At 38.8% G+C, this 18788-nt stretch overlaps 2 protein-coding genes across 2 annotated transcripts in view; one reads left to right on the plus strand and one right to left on the minus strand.

Annotated features, from left to right (window-relative positions):
* Positions 1 to 1866: 1866 nt before the first annotated feature.
* LOC104471725 (5'-nucleotidase domain-containing protein 1-like) lies at positions 1867 to 11700 on the plus strand. Its single transcript, XM_010087176.1, has 6 exons — positions 1867 to 1952; positions 3609 to 3680; positions 5200 to 5306; positions 6728 to 6807; positions 10463 to 10544; positions 11681 to 11700. The coding sequence occupies exons 3-6, from the start codon at positions 5222 to 5224 to the stop codon at positions 11698 to 11700; spliced, it is 267 nt and encodes an 88-aa protein (XP_010085478.1). The 5' UTR covers positions 1867 to 1952; positions 3609 to 3680; positions 5200 to 5221.
* Positions 11701 to 17344: 5644 nt separating this feature from the next.
* The window catches only part of COL10A1 (collagen, type X, alpha 1), a gene marked incomplete at its 5' end in the record, with an annotated part of 2135 nt that continues 691 nt past the window's right edge, over positions 17345 to 18788 (minus strand). Inside the window, one exon of the mRNA XM_010087177.1 lies at positions 17345 to 18786. Within this exon, the coding sequence (XP_010085479.1) occupies positions 17597 to 18786 (1190 nt within the window). The remainder of the gene's footprint in view (positions 18787 to 18788) is intronic.

Here is an 18788-nt window from a genome sequence, read left to right on the forward strand (position 1 = left end):
GCGAGGCGGTGGGTCCCGCAGGGCGCGGGGCCGGCCCCCCGAGCCCGCTGGGTCAGATACCCGTGGAGAAACCTACAAAGAGGGGAGAAAGGCGAGTGCACGTCTCGCCGGCCGCTTCCTCAGCCGGCCGCTGCCCGAGCGAAGGGCACAGCCATGGCTTCTTCCTTGAAAATGGTGCTTCTTGAGAGCTTTCCCCGCTGTAGCGGCGCTGAGTCCTCTCCCCTTCAGATCTGGAGGTGCTACAGACAGCTGAAAGTCCGCAGCGCTTTCGATAGGCGAGCTTTGGAGGCTCTGGTGCTGAAAATAAAAGGCTGAGTTTCAGGGCGCTCAGCATCTCTGGTTTAGCCCTGTTGCCCGTTGCTGAGAGGAACTGCTGCCGTGTGCTGTGCCTTCCTGCCCTTGGCACTTTCTTCTTCAGGATAGGCGCATTTTAAACTCCCTGGTGATCGTACATTTACTTGTCCTTCTTTGGTGATGTCAGGACTTCGCCATGGAGCTGCCTTGTGTCATGGTGTCCCCCTCTCCCTGTTTATTTGCCACTGTTCACCTACAGTACATTTTGCACTGCACAGGACTCCTACACTAATCCCAAGATACTTCAGGATTTGGTATAGAAGCAAATGTTTATGAGGTGTCCTGTTTATAAATAAGTATGGTTCAGTGTGTCATGTGTTGAAAACTGCATTGCTTCCTTCAGCTGTCAGTGACTTTCCGTAAGAGAGGCATCTTTCCTGCAAAAGAGGGTTCAGTAGTAGCAAGTTAAATGTATGTGATTTTAAGTTCCTACTGGAAACTAGACAACTCTAGGCTTACCTTTCATGTTCTTTCTGTTATGCCACGCACATTATGTCTTGCACAGGCACATTCTTCCTGATAAGAATTCTGTCTGATGAAGCAGACATTAGACAACTGATAACTAGAAGAGTTAAAAAAAATGAACAAAATAGAGGAAAAAACCAAAAACATTTCCTAAACTTAGTTCACTATTCATCTTCTCACAGCACACAGAGACAGAGTGACAGATGCCCTTTGCATGCCTCCTTATCTACGGAAAATAAAAAATACTTTAAAATGCTGACAGGCACACCTGAAGATGCACTTAGTTCTTGCTCTTTCAGTGCTGGTCTTCATGTTAGTCTTTCTCAGATGTTCTTCATATTCATTCCAAGAGCAGCTTTTGTAATTAAGAAAAAAAGGCCAGGGAGCAGCTTTAATGAAAGAATCATGAGAAAAGGGAGCGATTACTATTTTTGTATGGTCTTTAAGGACCTGGCAGCATCTACATAGATCTTACCAGCACATTACATTAGTAAATCACTGACTGATGTCCCAGGCTTTAACAGTGTTCTTTCTGAACTCATAAATAGTAACAATTTACTGAGTAGTTGCCTGTTTCCTTCAAAATATGTTCTTTCAGATACTTTAAAAATGACCCCTAAGGGTACTTGTTCATTGGTTCAGAAGCCACTTGTTGAATATTGGTAACTGTGATGTTTAAAATTTAAAACCAAAAAAAGTTCAGAGAGGGAGAATAATGACTAGTCTTAGGTACTTACTGTCTGGGTTTCCCAACAGTCTTGAAACATGGGGACAGCAAGGTAGGATGCTGTAAACTTCGTTATGCTGGAAACAGTGCACCAGAACTATTGTGTGAGCATCTTGAGCTGTTTTCTAGCCATGACAGCAGTACCCTCATGCACTATTTTTTAGTAGTGGACGCAGTGGAGCGGGGCCCCTAGGTCCCTGGTTTGATTTTGCTCAGGAGGCACTAACACATCTTGCCCCTTTCCAGAGAAGCAGTGTCTTTGCTCACACTTAATCAATATAATTGATTTTTATATTTTTTTTTTTCATTTGTAGCTAATATATGATAGTTTTGCCCACTATCTGGTAACGGAGAAGGGTTATGATGAAAACTTGCTCACTCTAGCTCCAGACAGCTTAGACTTCTGGTGAGTATGCTGAGAGTATCTGAAACTTTCTTCATATCTTCCTTTTTGCTGTAACTTTACAAAGCTTGGAAAACAGCTTCTCTTAGTAGGTGGTGGTTGTTATGATTGCCAAGCCCAACAGATAAATCCAAAATTACAGTGTTTGTCATGAGATACTTCTAATGTGGTATTTTGAAGAGAGAACTGAGCATCCAAGCTTACTTTGTCTGTGCTTCTAGCTGTCTACACACAAGCCTTTTAGTCTGACTTACTCTCTTAGTTTATGTATCTCCTTTGTCTTCTACCTTCAGTTCAACTGGTAAATCCAGTAACCATCAGAATTTAGTAATTTTTACCTAGACAGATGTGTTTTTGTTTGTGTAAGGCAGAATAATCCCAATGGCCTTCTGAGGAACTGAGGAAAGGTGACTGAGGACATCCCCTTGGGTGGGATGTCAGGCACAAAGCTGTGATGCAAAAGGTTGAAATGCAAGTTGCTGCTCTGAGCTCAGTGGTCTCTGAGCAGGATCTTGAATGTGAATCTCTCATCTTCCAACTTTAATAGGTTATTATGTAGGCCAGGGTAGTGGGGGCTTGAAGGCCAGGTAATCACTAAATTTTTTAGGAGAAACACAAGGGCTTTTTAAAGTAATTCATGCATTATTGTGTAACAGGTTTGACCAGCTGTTTTTACAATTCAGTATTTGACAGGTCAGTTTCCAACGAGATCAATTTCAACTTTCATGAGATAAGCAGTGTATCTGTATTTCTCATATTTTGAGGCCTCTGATGGATGAAATCCTTTGTTAAGACCTATGTATCTCAGCCTTGATCCCTTTCTGGAGTTGGAGGTTCATTAATGTGAACCTGCAAACTTGAAGTGCTGGTAGCGGTGTGTCAGTGCTACTCACCAAGGTGTCATTCATGAAAGGCTTGGGTCTGCGTGCTGCCTTCATGGCATATATTCTTTCCTTTGGGTACCTTGTAACAGAGGACGAAGGTGCTGTTACTTTTTCGTTATTCATTATTAATCTAGCTGCTGAACTCTGAATTAATTTTTCAAACAACCTAAGCAAATGTATATTCATTTATCTATAAGGTACAGATTTGTTAGGAGAGTTAGGAACTCTTGTTGGATGTCTGTCCTATGCTGACAGCTCTTCACCATGTTAGCGCTGGCTAGCATGACAATGCTTTTGCTTCACATGTTCCTTGGATATTCAGTTGCCTCATTTAGAATTATATTCTACCCCTCTCTCCCTTAATAACTAATGTTATCAGTCTAGTAATAAAAAGTAGAGGAGTTGCCACCAAGAAAAAAATACATTTCTTTAACAGAAATGGCTTAAATATTATTCTTAGTTGTATATGTTTGGACCTTAATCCTCCAACCTTATCTATATGAACAGTCACTGAACTCACTGAACAATGGAACTGGATTTATTTAGTAGGAATTTGCTATGTAAGTTAAATCCAGTCTTCATTGTAGTAATAAGTATTTGCATATATAGAGCATTGTTCAAATATAGAAGTATTTGAAGGGTTGTGATTTTGCTGCTTTTTTGTAGCATCATTGTATCGTCTCTGTAACTGCATTTCACTATTCTGATATATACCATGGCATTCCTCTGAAAGCATTAATTGTTTGTTTCTTTCTTAAAATAAAATTATTCTTAGTTGTAAAGGCTTGGTGTTGGACATTGAAGAAGGAAACTTCCTGAAACTTGCAGAAGATGGAACAGTTTTAAGGTAATATTGATAATACGTTTATATTGTTAAACAAACACAAAAATTCTATCCTCTTTCTGAAAGCCATCTCTCAGTTTTATTGAATATTTAAAATACTAATTTCAGCACACATCCATTTATTAGCTGTAAAAGTTTAAATACTCTTTGGTAATGTGGTGCTTGGTTTCTCTTAATGTCACGTGCAGTTTTTTTGTAATATATACATGATAGCTGCTGGTGAAGAATATATCATTTTTAATAAATGTCTAAGACTCTGAGCACATAACGATGTTGAAAATAAATTCACTTTTTCAGTGGCTACCAATGTACTCTTTGTCCAGTTCTGCTAAGATCCAGAGTAAGTTTTTTCTTTGAATTGAGATTAACCTGACTTAGAGTCAGTGTTAATGACTAAAGCTAATAACGAGACACTATTGTCTTTGTACCATACACATAAAATTTTGCGGGCTTACAACATATAATTTAAATAGGCTGAGGTAAATTAAATACAGAAACTTGACACATTCACTTTCAAAATTCTGTTTTTTTCCCCTCTTAAAAGCTATGTTTTGCCTTCAGTCATAATTTCAGTACATCCTTAGTTCCTCTTTCCTCCCGTTTTTTTTAAACATAGAAGGCTTCTATTTTGAATCACAAATCCAAAAAGTAAATATTTCTAAAGTATGTCAACCACAGTCCCATTTCCCCCTTATTTTTTTTCCAAAACAAAAATCTGTAATTTAGTACTCAAGATAGACTCTACTGTTTTTTTCTGATAGCATGTGGGAGAAGGAGCTTAAAGATACTAGGGAGTATCAGATCTCATTGAAAGAAAGGAAGAAATACCTGTGAGTCTCTGCTGTGTATCCCAAAATTCATTTAGTACTGTGAATTTTGGAGTACTAAATGCAGAATTCAAAACTGGAGGATATACCACAGTGAAGGGAAGAGTAGTACAGGATTACTTCTCCTAACATTGCCTGCATTAGCTTCAAAATTGGAGTCTGTGCATTATTATTGGGCTCAATTTGATGGTCAAGCTAGTTGATTTTTAATTCCTAAAAAGGCTTGTGAGTACTTCTGCATTACACAGCTGCTTGCAGCGCTCAAACTAGCACTTTTCCATAGTTCTGCCCTGCACTCTGTGAATGCTACCAGGCTTCAGAATGATGTATAGGCTTTCTGCACTGTGTTTTATTGTGCAGTGTATATTGATAGTTCACGTATAGCGAGTGTCCTGACACAATTGAGAACATTCAAGCAATACAGAGTGATTGCGTTAGCCGGTGAGGCACAGTAGCCGTGCCCCCAGCCAACCAAACCTCTCTGTAGTGGGGCTTTTATTGAGGACTGCAATGTATATGATAAAAGCTTAGGTCCTGGGAAACTGCTAAGTTATGGAGTTACTTCTGATCAACTTGCATGCGACTCGGTATTCAGTTGCAATGCATCACTATGCAGTAGGAATAGTTTAGCTGTTTTCAACCTTTTCCTTTTTCTTTTTTTTTTTTTTTAATATAAATAACAATGCAAAAAATAGGGCAAGCCATGGTACAAAGAGCATGACACCCGAAGAGGTCCTGGAGACATATGGAAGGAGGGAGTGGAAGCATTTTGATACAGTCAGTGGAATGGTTTCCCGCTCAGGTAGCTATACCTTAGCATGTCCTATTCTTTGAAATTGCTCTGGCCCCTTCAGTGCCTTATAGTATTAAGTTCTTACCACAGATATTTAAGAATATTTGAGCTGAGAATTACTGGAATAGGTAAATGTTTTGGGGGAGAGTTGAGGGTTGGTTTTTTTTCTTTTTTTTTTTTTTTCAAGTTCTAATACTGGAATTCAACTTAAGTTTAGGTTACCACTGATAAGACAAATCAGCTGACGTTATAAGCATGTTTTGGTTATAGAGATGGGCGCATTGTTCCTTGATGAAGTAGACTGAGATTACCAGCCTATCTCATTTAGGACATATTTGGTAAATCCTAATTTTTTCTTAATTGCTGACTCATTACCATCAGTGCTGTTACTGGAGGCCTAGGTGCAGGTGCAAAGAACAGAGCAGGTCTGGACACAACTTCTCCTCCTACAAGTGAAGTTTCTTGGTTTTAAGATGGGAATCACTTTGAAGGCACTGTGGCTAGGTTTGTGTTCTTGCTAGCCGCTCTGTGCTTCCTCTCCGTTTTACTTTGATCTTGGCAATTGTGAGTAATACACATAATGTGCTCAGTTAAGTTGCATTGTCCTATGTAATGGAGGTATTTTTCTTGATTTTGCTGACATAAACTTATTTGTGATGCTTATTCCAAACTGCTCGTAATCATTTGCAACAAGGTAGAAGAGAAAGGTTTCCTTTGGTCCTATAGCAAACGTGCCTTTCTTATTCATTGAAAAGCCTTCTTGGTCTCTCCTGTGAAAGTCAATCCCTGTTTTGCTGAGTCTTTCTTTAATATACCTAAGAGACAGCACAGACAAGATCATGAATACACAAAATATCACTGGTTAAGTCATTTCACTCCTAGGAAAGTGTTGTTGAACATGACCTTGGTCTGGCGGGACATTTGCACTCTCCTGATTTTGTTCTGTTTTGGGGGCTCAGTTAACGATGTGACCATGCTTCTGCTTGGGCTAAGGTGCTATCTGCAGCATGTGTGTGCAAAGGACAAGACTATGTCTAAGACCAGTCCAAATATTTCTGAAATAACTTCTCTAACCTTTTCTTTGTGTTCCCACTACTAGGGAAATAGGTGTTTTGGAAGAGTTGAGTGATACTGTCCTTACTCTTAAAACTCTTTATTTTCTCCCATTTATTCCACCTTAACTTTTACAACCTTAAAATGTATTTTTAAAATCCCACTGCCTTGATATCAGTGAACAACTTTCAGTTGCCAGTTATGGGAATCAGAAATGGGAATAAAGGCTAACAGAGACTAGGAAGCAGAAAATGCTTATTATCAGTAAAACCCAAATAGGAACTCTCACTGTTATTTAGATTTTTTTTTTTTTGTGATTAAAGCATACAATATGGATTTTAAAAAAGTAGATTCTTTTTTTTTTTTTTTTTCTTCAGCTAAATACTATTTGTATGATAATTACTTTGACCTGCCAGGAGCTCTCTTGTGTGCAAGAGTTGTGGACAGCTTAGATCAGGTAAGAACTGGATTGTTTGAAGCTAAATGTTACATTATCTTTCTCTTCCCCCACCACACTTCTTGCATGCATTATTAAATGCATAGAAATAGTGTACTGAACAACATCAAGGTCTTTAGCTTTTCCCTTGTTTGGAATTGTCGTGACGGACTTAGTGTATCAAAGTTGTCTTGTAGGCTAATTGTGAGCTACCTGGCATGTTCAAAACAAATGTACTTCCACCAGAGGGCACAAATAACTAGGATATGAATAGAAATGCACTGTTTTCTCCAGTTTACTTTGTGATATGGAGAATATAGTTCTGAAAATCTCCTTTAATTATACTTGATGGTACTTGAGTTAAATCTAAGTCTTCTGGATAACATGGTTTGCTAATTTGCAAGATGTTAATGAGTTGAAAGTGTAATCCCATCTTGTTTTGAACTTGTTTTTGTCTTAAATATATTGATCTGTGTACACAGATGTAAAAACAGCTCTAGAATAGTATCCAGCTTTTTTTCACTGCTAAAAAATTAAATTCTCAAGGCAGAAAATACAATTGCTTGAGCCTTTTTCAGTGCTTTTTAGATAGACAGAATGTCCTAAATCCTCCCTTTGAAGTTTGATGTTAATTGATTTGGTTGTGTTAAAGAAAGCTTAAATCTTTAACTTGTGTGCGTTTGGGGGTAGGAGAGGGTTCTTCTCATACAAGTAAGTATATTGGTGTCAAAAGAGTACTGATGTAATCTTCTGGATAAAGGTACCAAAGCACTGCGGCACTGGAAATCGTAACTACTAAGCCTTGTCTGCAGAGTGAAGTTCAAGACCTGTGAGATGGGTGTCTGGGATCCCTTTGGTTATCAGCTGACTTGAGGCTTTAACCTCCACTCCGAAATAGCATGCTGAGTAGATTGATGCCTCATTCCAAGTGCTGCACAAAGATTTAGCTGTAGCTAGCTTATCAGGAAGCACTGCGGGCAGGTGTACCATAAGACGCTTAATTTTGTGCCTGATTAATCTGCTTCCTCTACTGTCTCAGATGTGGCACCTGTATTGTATTACTTCACTTTAGTTTAGACTTGGCACAAGTCACTGACTTACTGAGAGAAAGCATGTCATAGCTTTCACATCCGTTTACTAGTTCACAAGCTGGAGCACTGACCCTGGATCAGTACTGTCTTCAGACAAAGAGAATTAAAACCCTGACATTTCTCCAGAGAGTTACATAAAGTGGGCCATGCCTCCTCTTTATCAGCTGGTAGTTCTTGAATATTTTACTGGATGTTGGCCCAGTTTCAACAGGAGGGCTACAGTAATTCCCTGGAAGGTTAGGATCACCCAGATGAGAGAGATGCCGGGCAGGAGGTGGTAGGCCTGTCCAGCACTCATGCTTGCAAAATGCTGCATCCTAAGGGTTGTAAACCATCACATTCTCTTCTTCCACATTTCTAAAAGGAAGTAGAGGCTTCTGTTTCCTGTTCTGGGAGCCTGTTTAGTAAGGGCTATTTTCTTACTGTTTCCAGACAACATTCTAGGATCAGGAAAGCTTTCTACTGGAAACAGATGGGAGAACTGCGAGGTTTGGATTCAAAATGGGTTTAGACATGAGTTGGATGCTGGGCTGCTCTACACTGTTAAGAATGAATCTGGTTTTCCTGTGTCCAGAGCCAAAACTCTTACATATTTCCAGACAAATCAGAGGAGCTTCTTAATGTTTGGGATCTTTGCATTGAAGTTCTACACAAAATACTTCTTTGTCTGAATACTTCAGCTAATGAAATCGCATTTGATAGTCACTGACAACATCTTGGTGGACTGCATGGGCATGAACACAGCTTTCTCTCTGCTTTCTGGGAATCAGGTTTTTTTTTTTCTTGTACATCTCATATGCAACAGCTGTAGATTTGCAAGGAATAAGTTTAACAGTTATTTCAGTCTTCTCTGAGATCAAATGTTTTGAAGGAAGTGTACGCCCTTTTAAACTAGTATATATCTGTCCTCAGAACAGCACTTTCAGGAACTGTTACCTCATTACACTGATTTTTTTGTTATTATTATTTTATTTTAAAAGAAATGAAAAAAAAAAAACCAAACCTCAATCTAAGGAGCAAGTCAGCCATGTGGAGTATGAGGGGAGCTGACACTTGAATGTGTCTGTCCAAAGGCTAGTGCCATCGCCACTAGACAAGTAGGTGCTCCCTAGCATCTCCTGAACATGGCTTTGAATAATGACCTTGGCTAGCAGCTAACTGAAGTTTGACATGTATGAAAGCTTTTCTCTCTGTTAGTCCTTTTATGTATTTTTGTTGCGGTTTGCTATAGGAATGGGTTAAAATAAGAGCTAAAAGCCCCAGCATTGTATCTTTACTTCTCTTGACCTGTAAAGCTGGTGGATGATAAGCAGACTGCCATAGTGCTGGACAGTTGTGCAGAAAAGGCTTTCCTTGTGTGACTTGCTGCTTGTGAAATTAGGGGAGGACTGTTCATCTGGGAGCCTCCATAGCAGATTAGGCCTGACATAGCAGTTTACTTCAGTACGTATAAACTACATGTTTCTGGTTGGCAATGTTGAGGGTTTGGGTGTTTGGGGGTTTTTTTCTCAGTTTCTGAATGTTTCCCTCTCTAGAAAATGCTTTATGCTTACAAAATGGGTCTTTATTCAGGTATCAATGCAGTGATCAGGACGCAGAGGGCAATGCCATGAAATCTGTTAACAGTTGCACTGGAATTAGTCCTGATGTAGGTGTGGAAAGCCTGTAAGGACACTGCAAAGATACTTTCCAGGGTGTAGAAACTCAAAGAGAATATACCATGTGCTTTACTGCTGCCAGGTTGCCTTGTAAACTCTGAGCACCTCTGATAAGCTCGGTAGCTAATCCTCTGCTCCTTAATATTGGCTGGCTGCATAGCTGCATCTGTTTAATTCAGCACTCCTAACATTTTTGGAGTTTCAGAGTGCTGTGGGGCCCAGCTGGTTGAGCTGCTTTTTCTCTCCCTTGGTGAGATGCTGAAAGGGTGGCTGAGGTCAGCTGGAGCTCTTCTGTGCCTGGGCAGCTTTCTAGGAACGGCGAGAGTGTTCACAACCACAGATCGCCTTCCCCTGTCCTTCTGCCAGAGCTGGGGTTTGGCAGTCTTCAGAGGACAATGTGCTGCTCAGCCTGGCTTCTGGATGAATATTTTATATGATGTTTGGGGTGGAGTTGTTGGCAGGAGGACACCTCTAAATTATAGGGAAGGGTTTTGCCAGTTCTGAGGGTGGAAGGTAATATGAGTGCCAGCCTGTAGATAATGTCAACCTGCTAATTCAGTACAGTATCTGCAGCTCTAGGCACTTCTTCTCTAATGTCAGTGGGATGGCTCATTCAATAAGTTGCTGTTCTGTATAATGCCTCTCTTTGCTGTAACACCTTAGGGTTCCTCACAAATACAAAGCCTTTCTCCTTTCCCCTTCCTTCCCCACCCCCACCATAACCTTCTGAAGCAGGGAGGTGATTTGTCTGTGGTTATCTAAACTTAAGCTGGGTACTGCCGAGTCCTGATGTCCCAAATCCTGTCGTCTAAGACTTTTACTCCAAATTATTTTGTTTATTAATTACATTCCTGTCACTGTTTCAATATGAAAGCTTGAAATAGCTGATACTTGATATAATGACTAGGTTCCTTTTGACACTTACAGCATGATCATCAGAAAAAATATGACTTCTGGAAGGACATGGTGGCTGCTATCCAGCATAATTATAAAATATCAGCTTTTAAAGGTAAGTAGGTTCACTGGAAACCTACTATAACAGCTGAAAACATTACATGTGCTTGCCAGAGCAAACACATTTGCAAGTACGCTGTAGGTTACTCAACACAACTTTTACTTTTCAAGCCTACAAATAGTTATATAGTAGACACATGTTTGTCCTGGAATAGAACATCTTTATCATTACTAGTTCTATTTCATTTGGTTGAAACTGTTTTGCTGTCTTTAGTAACACTTGTGATGTGCTACTTCACTGAATTTAGAGGAACAATGGTTTCTTACCATGCTGGGTATGGTGGACATCCTTGAACTGCATTTTGATTCTATTCGTTATGTTCTTGTAAATATAAATAAAATCAGAAACACATTGGGGGAAAAGAATTAAAGTACTAACTAATATTTGATAGTTTTCTTTAGCAATCTTGATTAGAATTCCTCATGTAGTATTGACACAGACTGTTATTTTGTTATAAACTTACTAAAGATTGCAGTGGAATTTGTTGTAATAATATCTTTCCTCCACCCAAAGCCAACCTTATAATACTGCAATATAAATTAGTTGGAAAACATCTTGGATGCCCTTCAGCTAGCAATTATTTTCCTTTCATAGACTTAACTTCAGAGTTGCAATATAGATTAGAGTTGGAAAACATCTTGGATGCCCTTCAGCTAGCAATTATTTTCCTTTCATAGACTTAACTTCAGAGTTTCTATTAGGCATATAAATTAATAAGTTGGCAGTAAAAGTTAACCACCTTGTGTGTGCACACAGTTAATTCAAATTATTTTAAACTATTTCTTTTGTAGAAAGATTATATGCAGCTCAGTTCGGAATTCTGTATAATTTTGTTGACAGTATTTTCCAATAGAATTACCTCTGTAATCTTTCATAGACTTAACTTCAGAATTTCTATTAGGCATATAAATTAATAAGTTGGCAGTAAAAGTTAACCACCTTGTGTGTGCACACAGTTAATTCAAATTATTTTAAACTATTTCTTTTGTAGAAAGATTATATGCAGCTCAGTTCGGAATTCTGTATAATTTTGTTGACAGTATTTTCCAATAGAATTACCTCTGTAATGCAACATTCATTAGGCACAGGTGTAGTTTGAACCCTCTTAAAACTTAGCTTTTGTTCACCAGAGCTGTACTACTTGCTGTAATCCTTTCAAATGTAATTGACAAAATTGTCAGAAAGGTTCCAAACAAAAATAGGATGCCTATTGTAAAAGACAGCAAGATGTTCCTAAAATGTTTTGTTTGGTGTTGTTGCTGTGTTTCCATTGGAGGTTAGAGTGTGACTGGTAGTTAAGAATTCCTCTAGGTACTCATTCACACATTAAATGTATCCTTTGTTTTCTGCTGATATTAAACCAATCCTAATCAACTGTAACTATTTTTTTAGCATTTTTTGTTAATTCCTTTTTCAAATCATGAAAGCTATTTGTTTTAAAAGGTGTGGATCATGCAGCATTTGGCAGAAAGAATAGTTTTAAAAAATGTTATTTGGAAATCAATTATATAAAAAAAATTTAGTCTGATCTTTGAGCTTATATAAATAATTGCTTGGTTTTATTTATATATGAGTGTCTGCATGTGTGTACATGTGTCCATTTATGCATATACCTACCTATCAGGCACCTATTTGTGTACATAAGTATGGGATCTGCATACAAACAGATGTGTGGGATGACTTAATCCTTTCTAACTCCTATCAGAATTGGTGCCTAATTTAATAAACCTCATTCTCTATTATAAAAGTCATGAGGCATGTGCACAACAGTGTTGAAAATATAAGAAAACATAGTAACTGGTAGCCATGAGTTAATTTGGATAAAGCTTTGTAGAATCAGAAGTGAAACAATGCAGAATGTATACACTGCTTAAACATTTTAATACATGATAGTGCTACACTCTGTCATGCATCACTTTGAAAGGCTTCATAGTGGTCTTATTTTCCTTTTAATAACATGGTCCAGTAGATAAAGCACTGAACAGGGAGTCAGAGGAACCAGAGATAATGTCTTTCTGTATCACTTACCTGCAGTATTCCCATGAGTATCTCTTTTTTGCTTCAGGTCCCTCTGTGAAATTAGAATAACGGTACTAATCTTCTGTAACAAGTTTGTGCCAAAGAGATTTTTTTTTCTCAGCTGCAACCTTAACGTAACTTCCTGAGGAAACTCCTAAACCTGGCTTCAGCCCAACATCTACATACCAGGGAGCCCCACAGTCTTTCTTAGCCCAGAGCCTGCCCTGAAAACCATAGCCTCTTGACTTAACCCCATACCCTCCATGCCTTTTAGAGGGTTTAACCCTTCAGAGAAAAGCAGTGCTTATTAACAGTTAGTTAGGTAAAATTTCAAAAGCAAACTTATTAAGTGGTCAGTTGAGGAGACACAAAGTTCCCAAGTCGAAATGCTGTCTTAGTACTGCCATTGTCAGTGACAGAGCAGAACGACTGACCATTTTATTTTTTGAAATCCGTAAGTGTTTGCAAGCCACTTTGGTTTGTTGTCAGTATGCCCTTATTTCTCTGTGTCCCTTCTCTTTTTCACATGATTTCTTTGATCATAATCAGGTGTCTGGTGGATTTTGCTTTTCATTGTCTTAGCTATGGTAATTGCCTTAGATAATTGCACTATTTTTTTTTTGTATGACTCTTTCAGATAGGTATGATTGTCCTGACTCACCTTACTAAAGGGTGTTGGCTCACTCCTCTGCTTGTAAAGAAGTGAAGAACTGAGGCTTGCAGAGGGAAAGTAAGAGGGTTCCAAAATAGTCGTGTGTTATTCATATCTTCCTTTGCGAAGAATAGCTCAAAAAACTTGGGGGAAATCTATTAAATCGTACTTTCAGAAAAGCATGATGTTGGATAGCAATAAACACAGATACTCGTATTTTTAAATGGTCATTTCTTACCTAACAATACCTTCAGGAATGAAAAAAATGCAACTGATACCCAGGTTGAGCATTAAATTACTTGAGAATCCTTTTTGGAAATCTTTAACTTATTACTTGAATATTTTTTTAGCTTTTAAGTGATTAACAATACTTTGTATGTGTTTCATTTAGTGTATGTTCTATAGATGTCAGTAAAAAGCAATTTCAAAGGAAACATCATGTGGCAATGTATTTTACACTATATAAATATATGGGCAGAGGTCTACAACACGTTATGAAAACGCAGTTGGATCTTCAGAGGAGTAATGAGGGCCTGAAGTACTGTATAATTATTTCCATTTGAAAAATTTTAGATTTGGTGATTGACAGCAAAATCAATAGTTTTTGTAGGAGAAATTGCCTAATATAACTTCTTAAAGCAGAATTTTGTATAATTTCTTCTCTTAAAGGCTGCTTTTTCTTTCTTGTGTGATTATCTTTCCTTATAATTTCCCTGATACTTCTGAAAACCATTGCATCTGTGGTTACATAATGACAATGATATATGTGTAATATTTTCAATCTGTTTGTAAGATTAATTTCATTTTGGAAGTAAAAAGTTCATGGCTAATCTGGCAGCAGAGACTTCATAAATGGCCCATAAAAAGGCTTGATGGGATCTGCTCTCAGGTTTCAAGGATGCATCTGAGAAATTTTTTCATTGACCATCTTTTATAAAAAGGAAAATTATCAGAGAAAGAAAATGCTAGACTTAAAGCCTGGTTTTTAGTAACTTGCATTTTGTCTTTATTTTAATGTGATTGATCAGTATTGTGAAGTGGCATGCTGATGTATGGGAAGTGTTGCTTTGGGGAGGAAAACTTTGGATCTTTCTAAACTGCTCCATCCTCTCCCCAAAAACGTATGCACGCACATACACTCAGAGGTTTTTGTTCATACATTTGTTGTTACCCTGTTGTCTTGGCAGAATATAGTGGATCTAGATGTCAGTGATATGTGCATTATATCCTTTATATGCAACTTCAGATAAAACAGATAAAAAGCAAAGATGCTTTTCTGGCCAAAAAGAAAGAATCCTCTAAACATTCTGCAAAACAGAAATTCCTAGTGCTGATGTGGTCCTGTGATGAGAGAGAATTATTTGTCTTAATTGTGAAAATGACAGTAAAGATAGAATCAAACAAGTTTGTTACCCTTCTCTACTGGGCTTTTCAGATAAATACAGAAGGGATTATTTGGGTGCTTCGTGTGTTTGACCTCTTAAGAACTGCTGAAATTTGTTACAGAAATCTTTTTGAATCCTTTGGGAGTGAGCTTTGTACTACTGCAGGCTCTTATGTTTTCTTTTTACTTTCGTATTGGATTTTCTTTCCTCTAATGCCCTTGATCCAGAAAATATTGGTTTCTGGAAGAGCTTTGTCTTTTTAGGTAGGTTGCTGATCTTCATGTGGAGAAAATATTAAAAAGCAAATTTTAAAATCTTACAGACATTTTCAAGGTTCTGTCTAAATTGATAATCCAAAGCTAAAATCAAGGTAGAAGTTGTAGTTGTGTCACAATTTGGTGTGTAATCTCTAGCTTTTCAGTGTTGCTTTCCTAATGGCTTAATTTTAACAATTATGAAAAGCCCTCAAAAATATGGGCCTGAGGTACTAAGCAGTAGACTTACTTGAAGTCCTATGTGCTCATTCAAGGAATGAAGACATTAAAGGACAAAACCTGATTTAAAGTGGATGGACGCTAAGAATTGGTGAACCATGCTTCTAAGAATACTGTCTAGGCCCAGTTTCTTGTGCAGAGACTGGTTAATTGGAATCACAGGACAGTAATGTATTGCTGAGCACCAAGCACCTTCATCAGCTTTAAACATGTGCTTTGGCATGTGTTTCAGATATAAAGCAATTAACCAGAAACTTTACAACTACTAAGCAATATTTTCCAGCTCCAAACAAAATTGCCAAATTGGTTGAATGTAATGGCAGCAGCATGTGCTATGTTTAAATACTGGAAAGTGCTGTTGAACTAGTGGAAGTGACTGCATAGGAAAACATTTTTAATGCAGAAAAGAGATAACTCTTAGGAGATCTGTAGTTAATTAATATTTGGCCTAAAACAGGAAGGTAGAAAAGTGGGGATAGACAATTCATACTCAAATTTTATTTTGGCTTGAAAGACAAGTATCATAGAATCATAGAATGGTTTGGGTTGGAAGGGACCTTAAAGATCATCTAGTCCCAACCCCCCTGCCATGGGCAGGGACACCCTCCACTAGACCAGGTTGCTCAAAGCCTCATCGAGCCTGGTCTTGAACACCTCCAGGGATGGGGCATCCACAACTTCTCTGGGCAACTTGTTCCAGTGTCTCACCACCCTCACATTAAAAAACTGAAAGCCGTTAGCCCTCATCCTGTCACTTATCACAGGATTGCTACTTATAAATTGTGGTGCTGTCCACTGCATTATTTCCATACAAAAATTTGTGTGTGATGTTTATAATAGGAGTGCCAATTTGCTTGCCTAGGTCTACTTGTCTGCTAAAATAAGCAGATCTCATGTTACGCTCTCTACTTAAGTACTTCTTATTTTACCAAAGTATAGCCTAAGCTACAGCCTTCCTTATCCAGCAACACTTAATAAAGGGAGAAAAAACATGTCTGCAAAGTTACTTCTTAGTAGTTCTTTACAGTTTCCAAAACATTATATAGTTTTGCTAATGATGGATCGACCTAAAGATGTCCTCACTTTTTTTATTAATTCCAACATATTACCAAGCACTTAGGAAACTGCTGATTTAAAATGTATGCAATATAAGAGGCCTCATGTTCTGCTTTCATGAAGCAATGGTGATATCACTAAATTTTTAAACCTGGGCCTACATACTTTCAGTTCAAGTGAATAAAAACTTCTGTTTAAAAAAATAAGCTAAAAATAATAGTTTAAGAGTTGATAAGGCTTTGAAGTTTATGATACTTTTAAAGCATGTGAATGGTAACTTTCACTGGAAGAAATGTGTGATCAAACTATTCTGGTTTGATAATTTATAAGCACTAATTTTACTAAGCTACCTTACTTTATACCATTAACTTTTTGTAGTGCAGTAACAGATTAATGTAATGTCTAATGTTTGTGAGACATGAATGTACATAGGTATGACAAATATGATTATGTCTACTGACTAGTGACTGTCATCATCTAATACATTTACCGTTTAAGTAAAATATAGTCCCAAAAGTGGTGTGTTTTAAAGGCATGTACTGTTCAGGGAAAACAGTGCAAATATTGTCTCCAATTTTGGGGTGGTAAAAAGCTGTTTTGATTTAGTGAGTGTCTGCATGTTTGTGGAGATGTGCTCTTAACTTCTGGATTTGGTGATAGTTATTTTACTGTACTCTGAACATTTTTGTAGTTTTACAGAATGTTAGGAGCTTAAAAAGAGAACTAATTTGTTGCTGCAGGTTACAAAATGTGGATCAAACAAAGCTGAGTGGATTTCTAGGCTTCAGATCTGGTTGCTTTTTCATATTGACAAAGCCTTAGATCTTCAGTAACAGGTAGTAATTTGTAAATCTACCTTTCTCCAAGGTAGTTATTCATTAATAAGAAAAGTGGAACCAAATTAAAACTGTGACATGATATGCACTGTGTTAGAGTTGTGTTTTCTTTACTCCTGTTTATAGCTTAAAGATGAAGCTGTCAGACAGCAGACTAATGTTCCTGAAGCATATTATCCAGCTGTTGTGATGACTGTTCTGTATCTGAGACAGTTTACTTTGAATAATATCTTCAGTTAATTCAAGTATAGTCAAGTGTGATCTGGAGTCCTGAAATGGCTATTTTATGTGTTGTGAGAAGTGATAATTAGAAATTTTTTTTAAGAAAAGGAAGAGAGAGTAGTGCATTGTGTTAATTCATAAAATTTTAATGTTGCATTCAGTTGGACAATTGATCGTTTGAAATAAATTTCCTATAACAATTCTCTAAAAACATACAGTATTATTCTACTAGGTCTGAACCAATCTTTTCCACCTTCTCACTCCCTCCTCAATTTCTGTTGCAAAATTGAAGTTGTGTGACCTGCTAATGACAAATCAGATCAGTGCCCCATTAAAATAGCCTGAAGGAGAGAGTGTCAGGACAGTGTAAAGTGGGACGTTGTTACATATGAGCAAATAGGAAACCTGAGAAAGAAGAGTGAACATACTCAGAGGAATAGAGACCATTAGATTCTGAATTGGGCAGTTGGAGCCATACTTGATCGTTCTCCATGAGATCGATGACAGCACTACCAGAAGCCTGGTCAAGGTAACCTTTCTGGTACTCATCATAAGTGTACATAAGTGGGGAACCATTTTTGTAGAGTGCAACCCAAACATTTGTTCCTTTTGCATGTATGTGATAGGAGAAGTAGTACAGTCCAGGGATCCTGCAGGTGAAGATTCCTGTTCTGGGGTCATAGTGTTGCTGTCTGTTGAACAAGATTTTATCAAATTTGATGGGGACTGTTGCCCCAGGGTAGGCTTTTGAGAGGATAACACTGAAAGCAGATACTGGCATCCCTGTAAGAGCTTGGTTTACTCCTTTCATATAAGACATTCCTGATAGCTCCCGAGACTCTCCTGCTTTAACGTAGCCTTCGGGCATCTGTGGGATTGCGGCTTGGCCGGGGGGACCAGGAGGACCTGGGGGGCCTGGCAATCCAGGCTCTCCATTGTTGCCTTTAGGTCCAGGGGGTCCAGGTGGTCCCATGGGTCCAGTTAAGCCTTTTGTAGAAATACCTGCTGGGCCTGGCAGTCCTGGTGCTCCTGGCTCACCTTTTGCACCAGGGGCTCCTGGCAGGCCAGGTGGGCCGATGGGGCCTCTGATCCCAGGTATTCCTGAAGGCCCTCTGGGGCCTGGCTCACCATTGATCCCTGGCACTCCCTTAACTCCTTGTGGACCCATCGGACCGGGCAAGCCAGGTAGCCCAGCGTGGCCAATGTCACCTTTTGGACCTGGGTGACCTGGATGTCCTTTAGGACCAGCAAGACCCTGCTCACCTGGGTATCCTGGTTTTCCCTCTAATCCCGGTAGACCTCGTTCACCCTTGGCTCCTGGGAATCCTGGGAGGCCTGCAGGGCCCATGTCACCTTTGGGTCCAGGTAAGCCATTCTCACCAGGCAAGCCTTTGAGTCCTTGAGGGCCCATGTTCCCCGGTGGCCCAGCAGGCCCTGGTTCTCCTGGAATGCCAGCTGGGCCTTGGTCTCCTTTAGGTCCTGGAAGGCCAGGAGGACCTTCAGGTCCTCTGTGTCCCTTCATCCCTGGCAATCCTGGCTTTCCGAATCCTGGAAGACCTGGGGATCCAGGCAAG

The sequence above is a fragment of the Pterocles gutturalis genome, unplaced genomic scaffold (assembly GCF_000699245.1).
Source record: "Pterocles gutturalis isolate BGI_N339 unplaced genomic scaffold, ASM69924v1 scaffold49486, whole genome shotgun sequence".
NCBI lineage: Eukaryota > Metazoa > Chordata > Aves > Pterocliformes > Pteroclidae > Pterocles > Pterocles gutturalis.

Coding starts and splice junctions, on each gene's coding strand:
- LOC104471725 (XM_010087176.1), top strand. CDS start 5,222: ATGACACCCGAAGAGGTCCTGGAGACATATGGAAGGAGGGAGTGGAAG. Junction 5,307..6,727: donor TGGAATGGTTTCCCGCTCAG/GTAGCTATACCT, acceptor TTTTTTCTTCAG/CTAAATACTATTTGTATGAT. Junction 10,545..11,680: donor TAAAATATCAGCTTTTAAAG/GTAAGTAGGTTC, acceptor TTTGTTCACCAG/AGCTGTACTACTTGCTGTAA.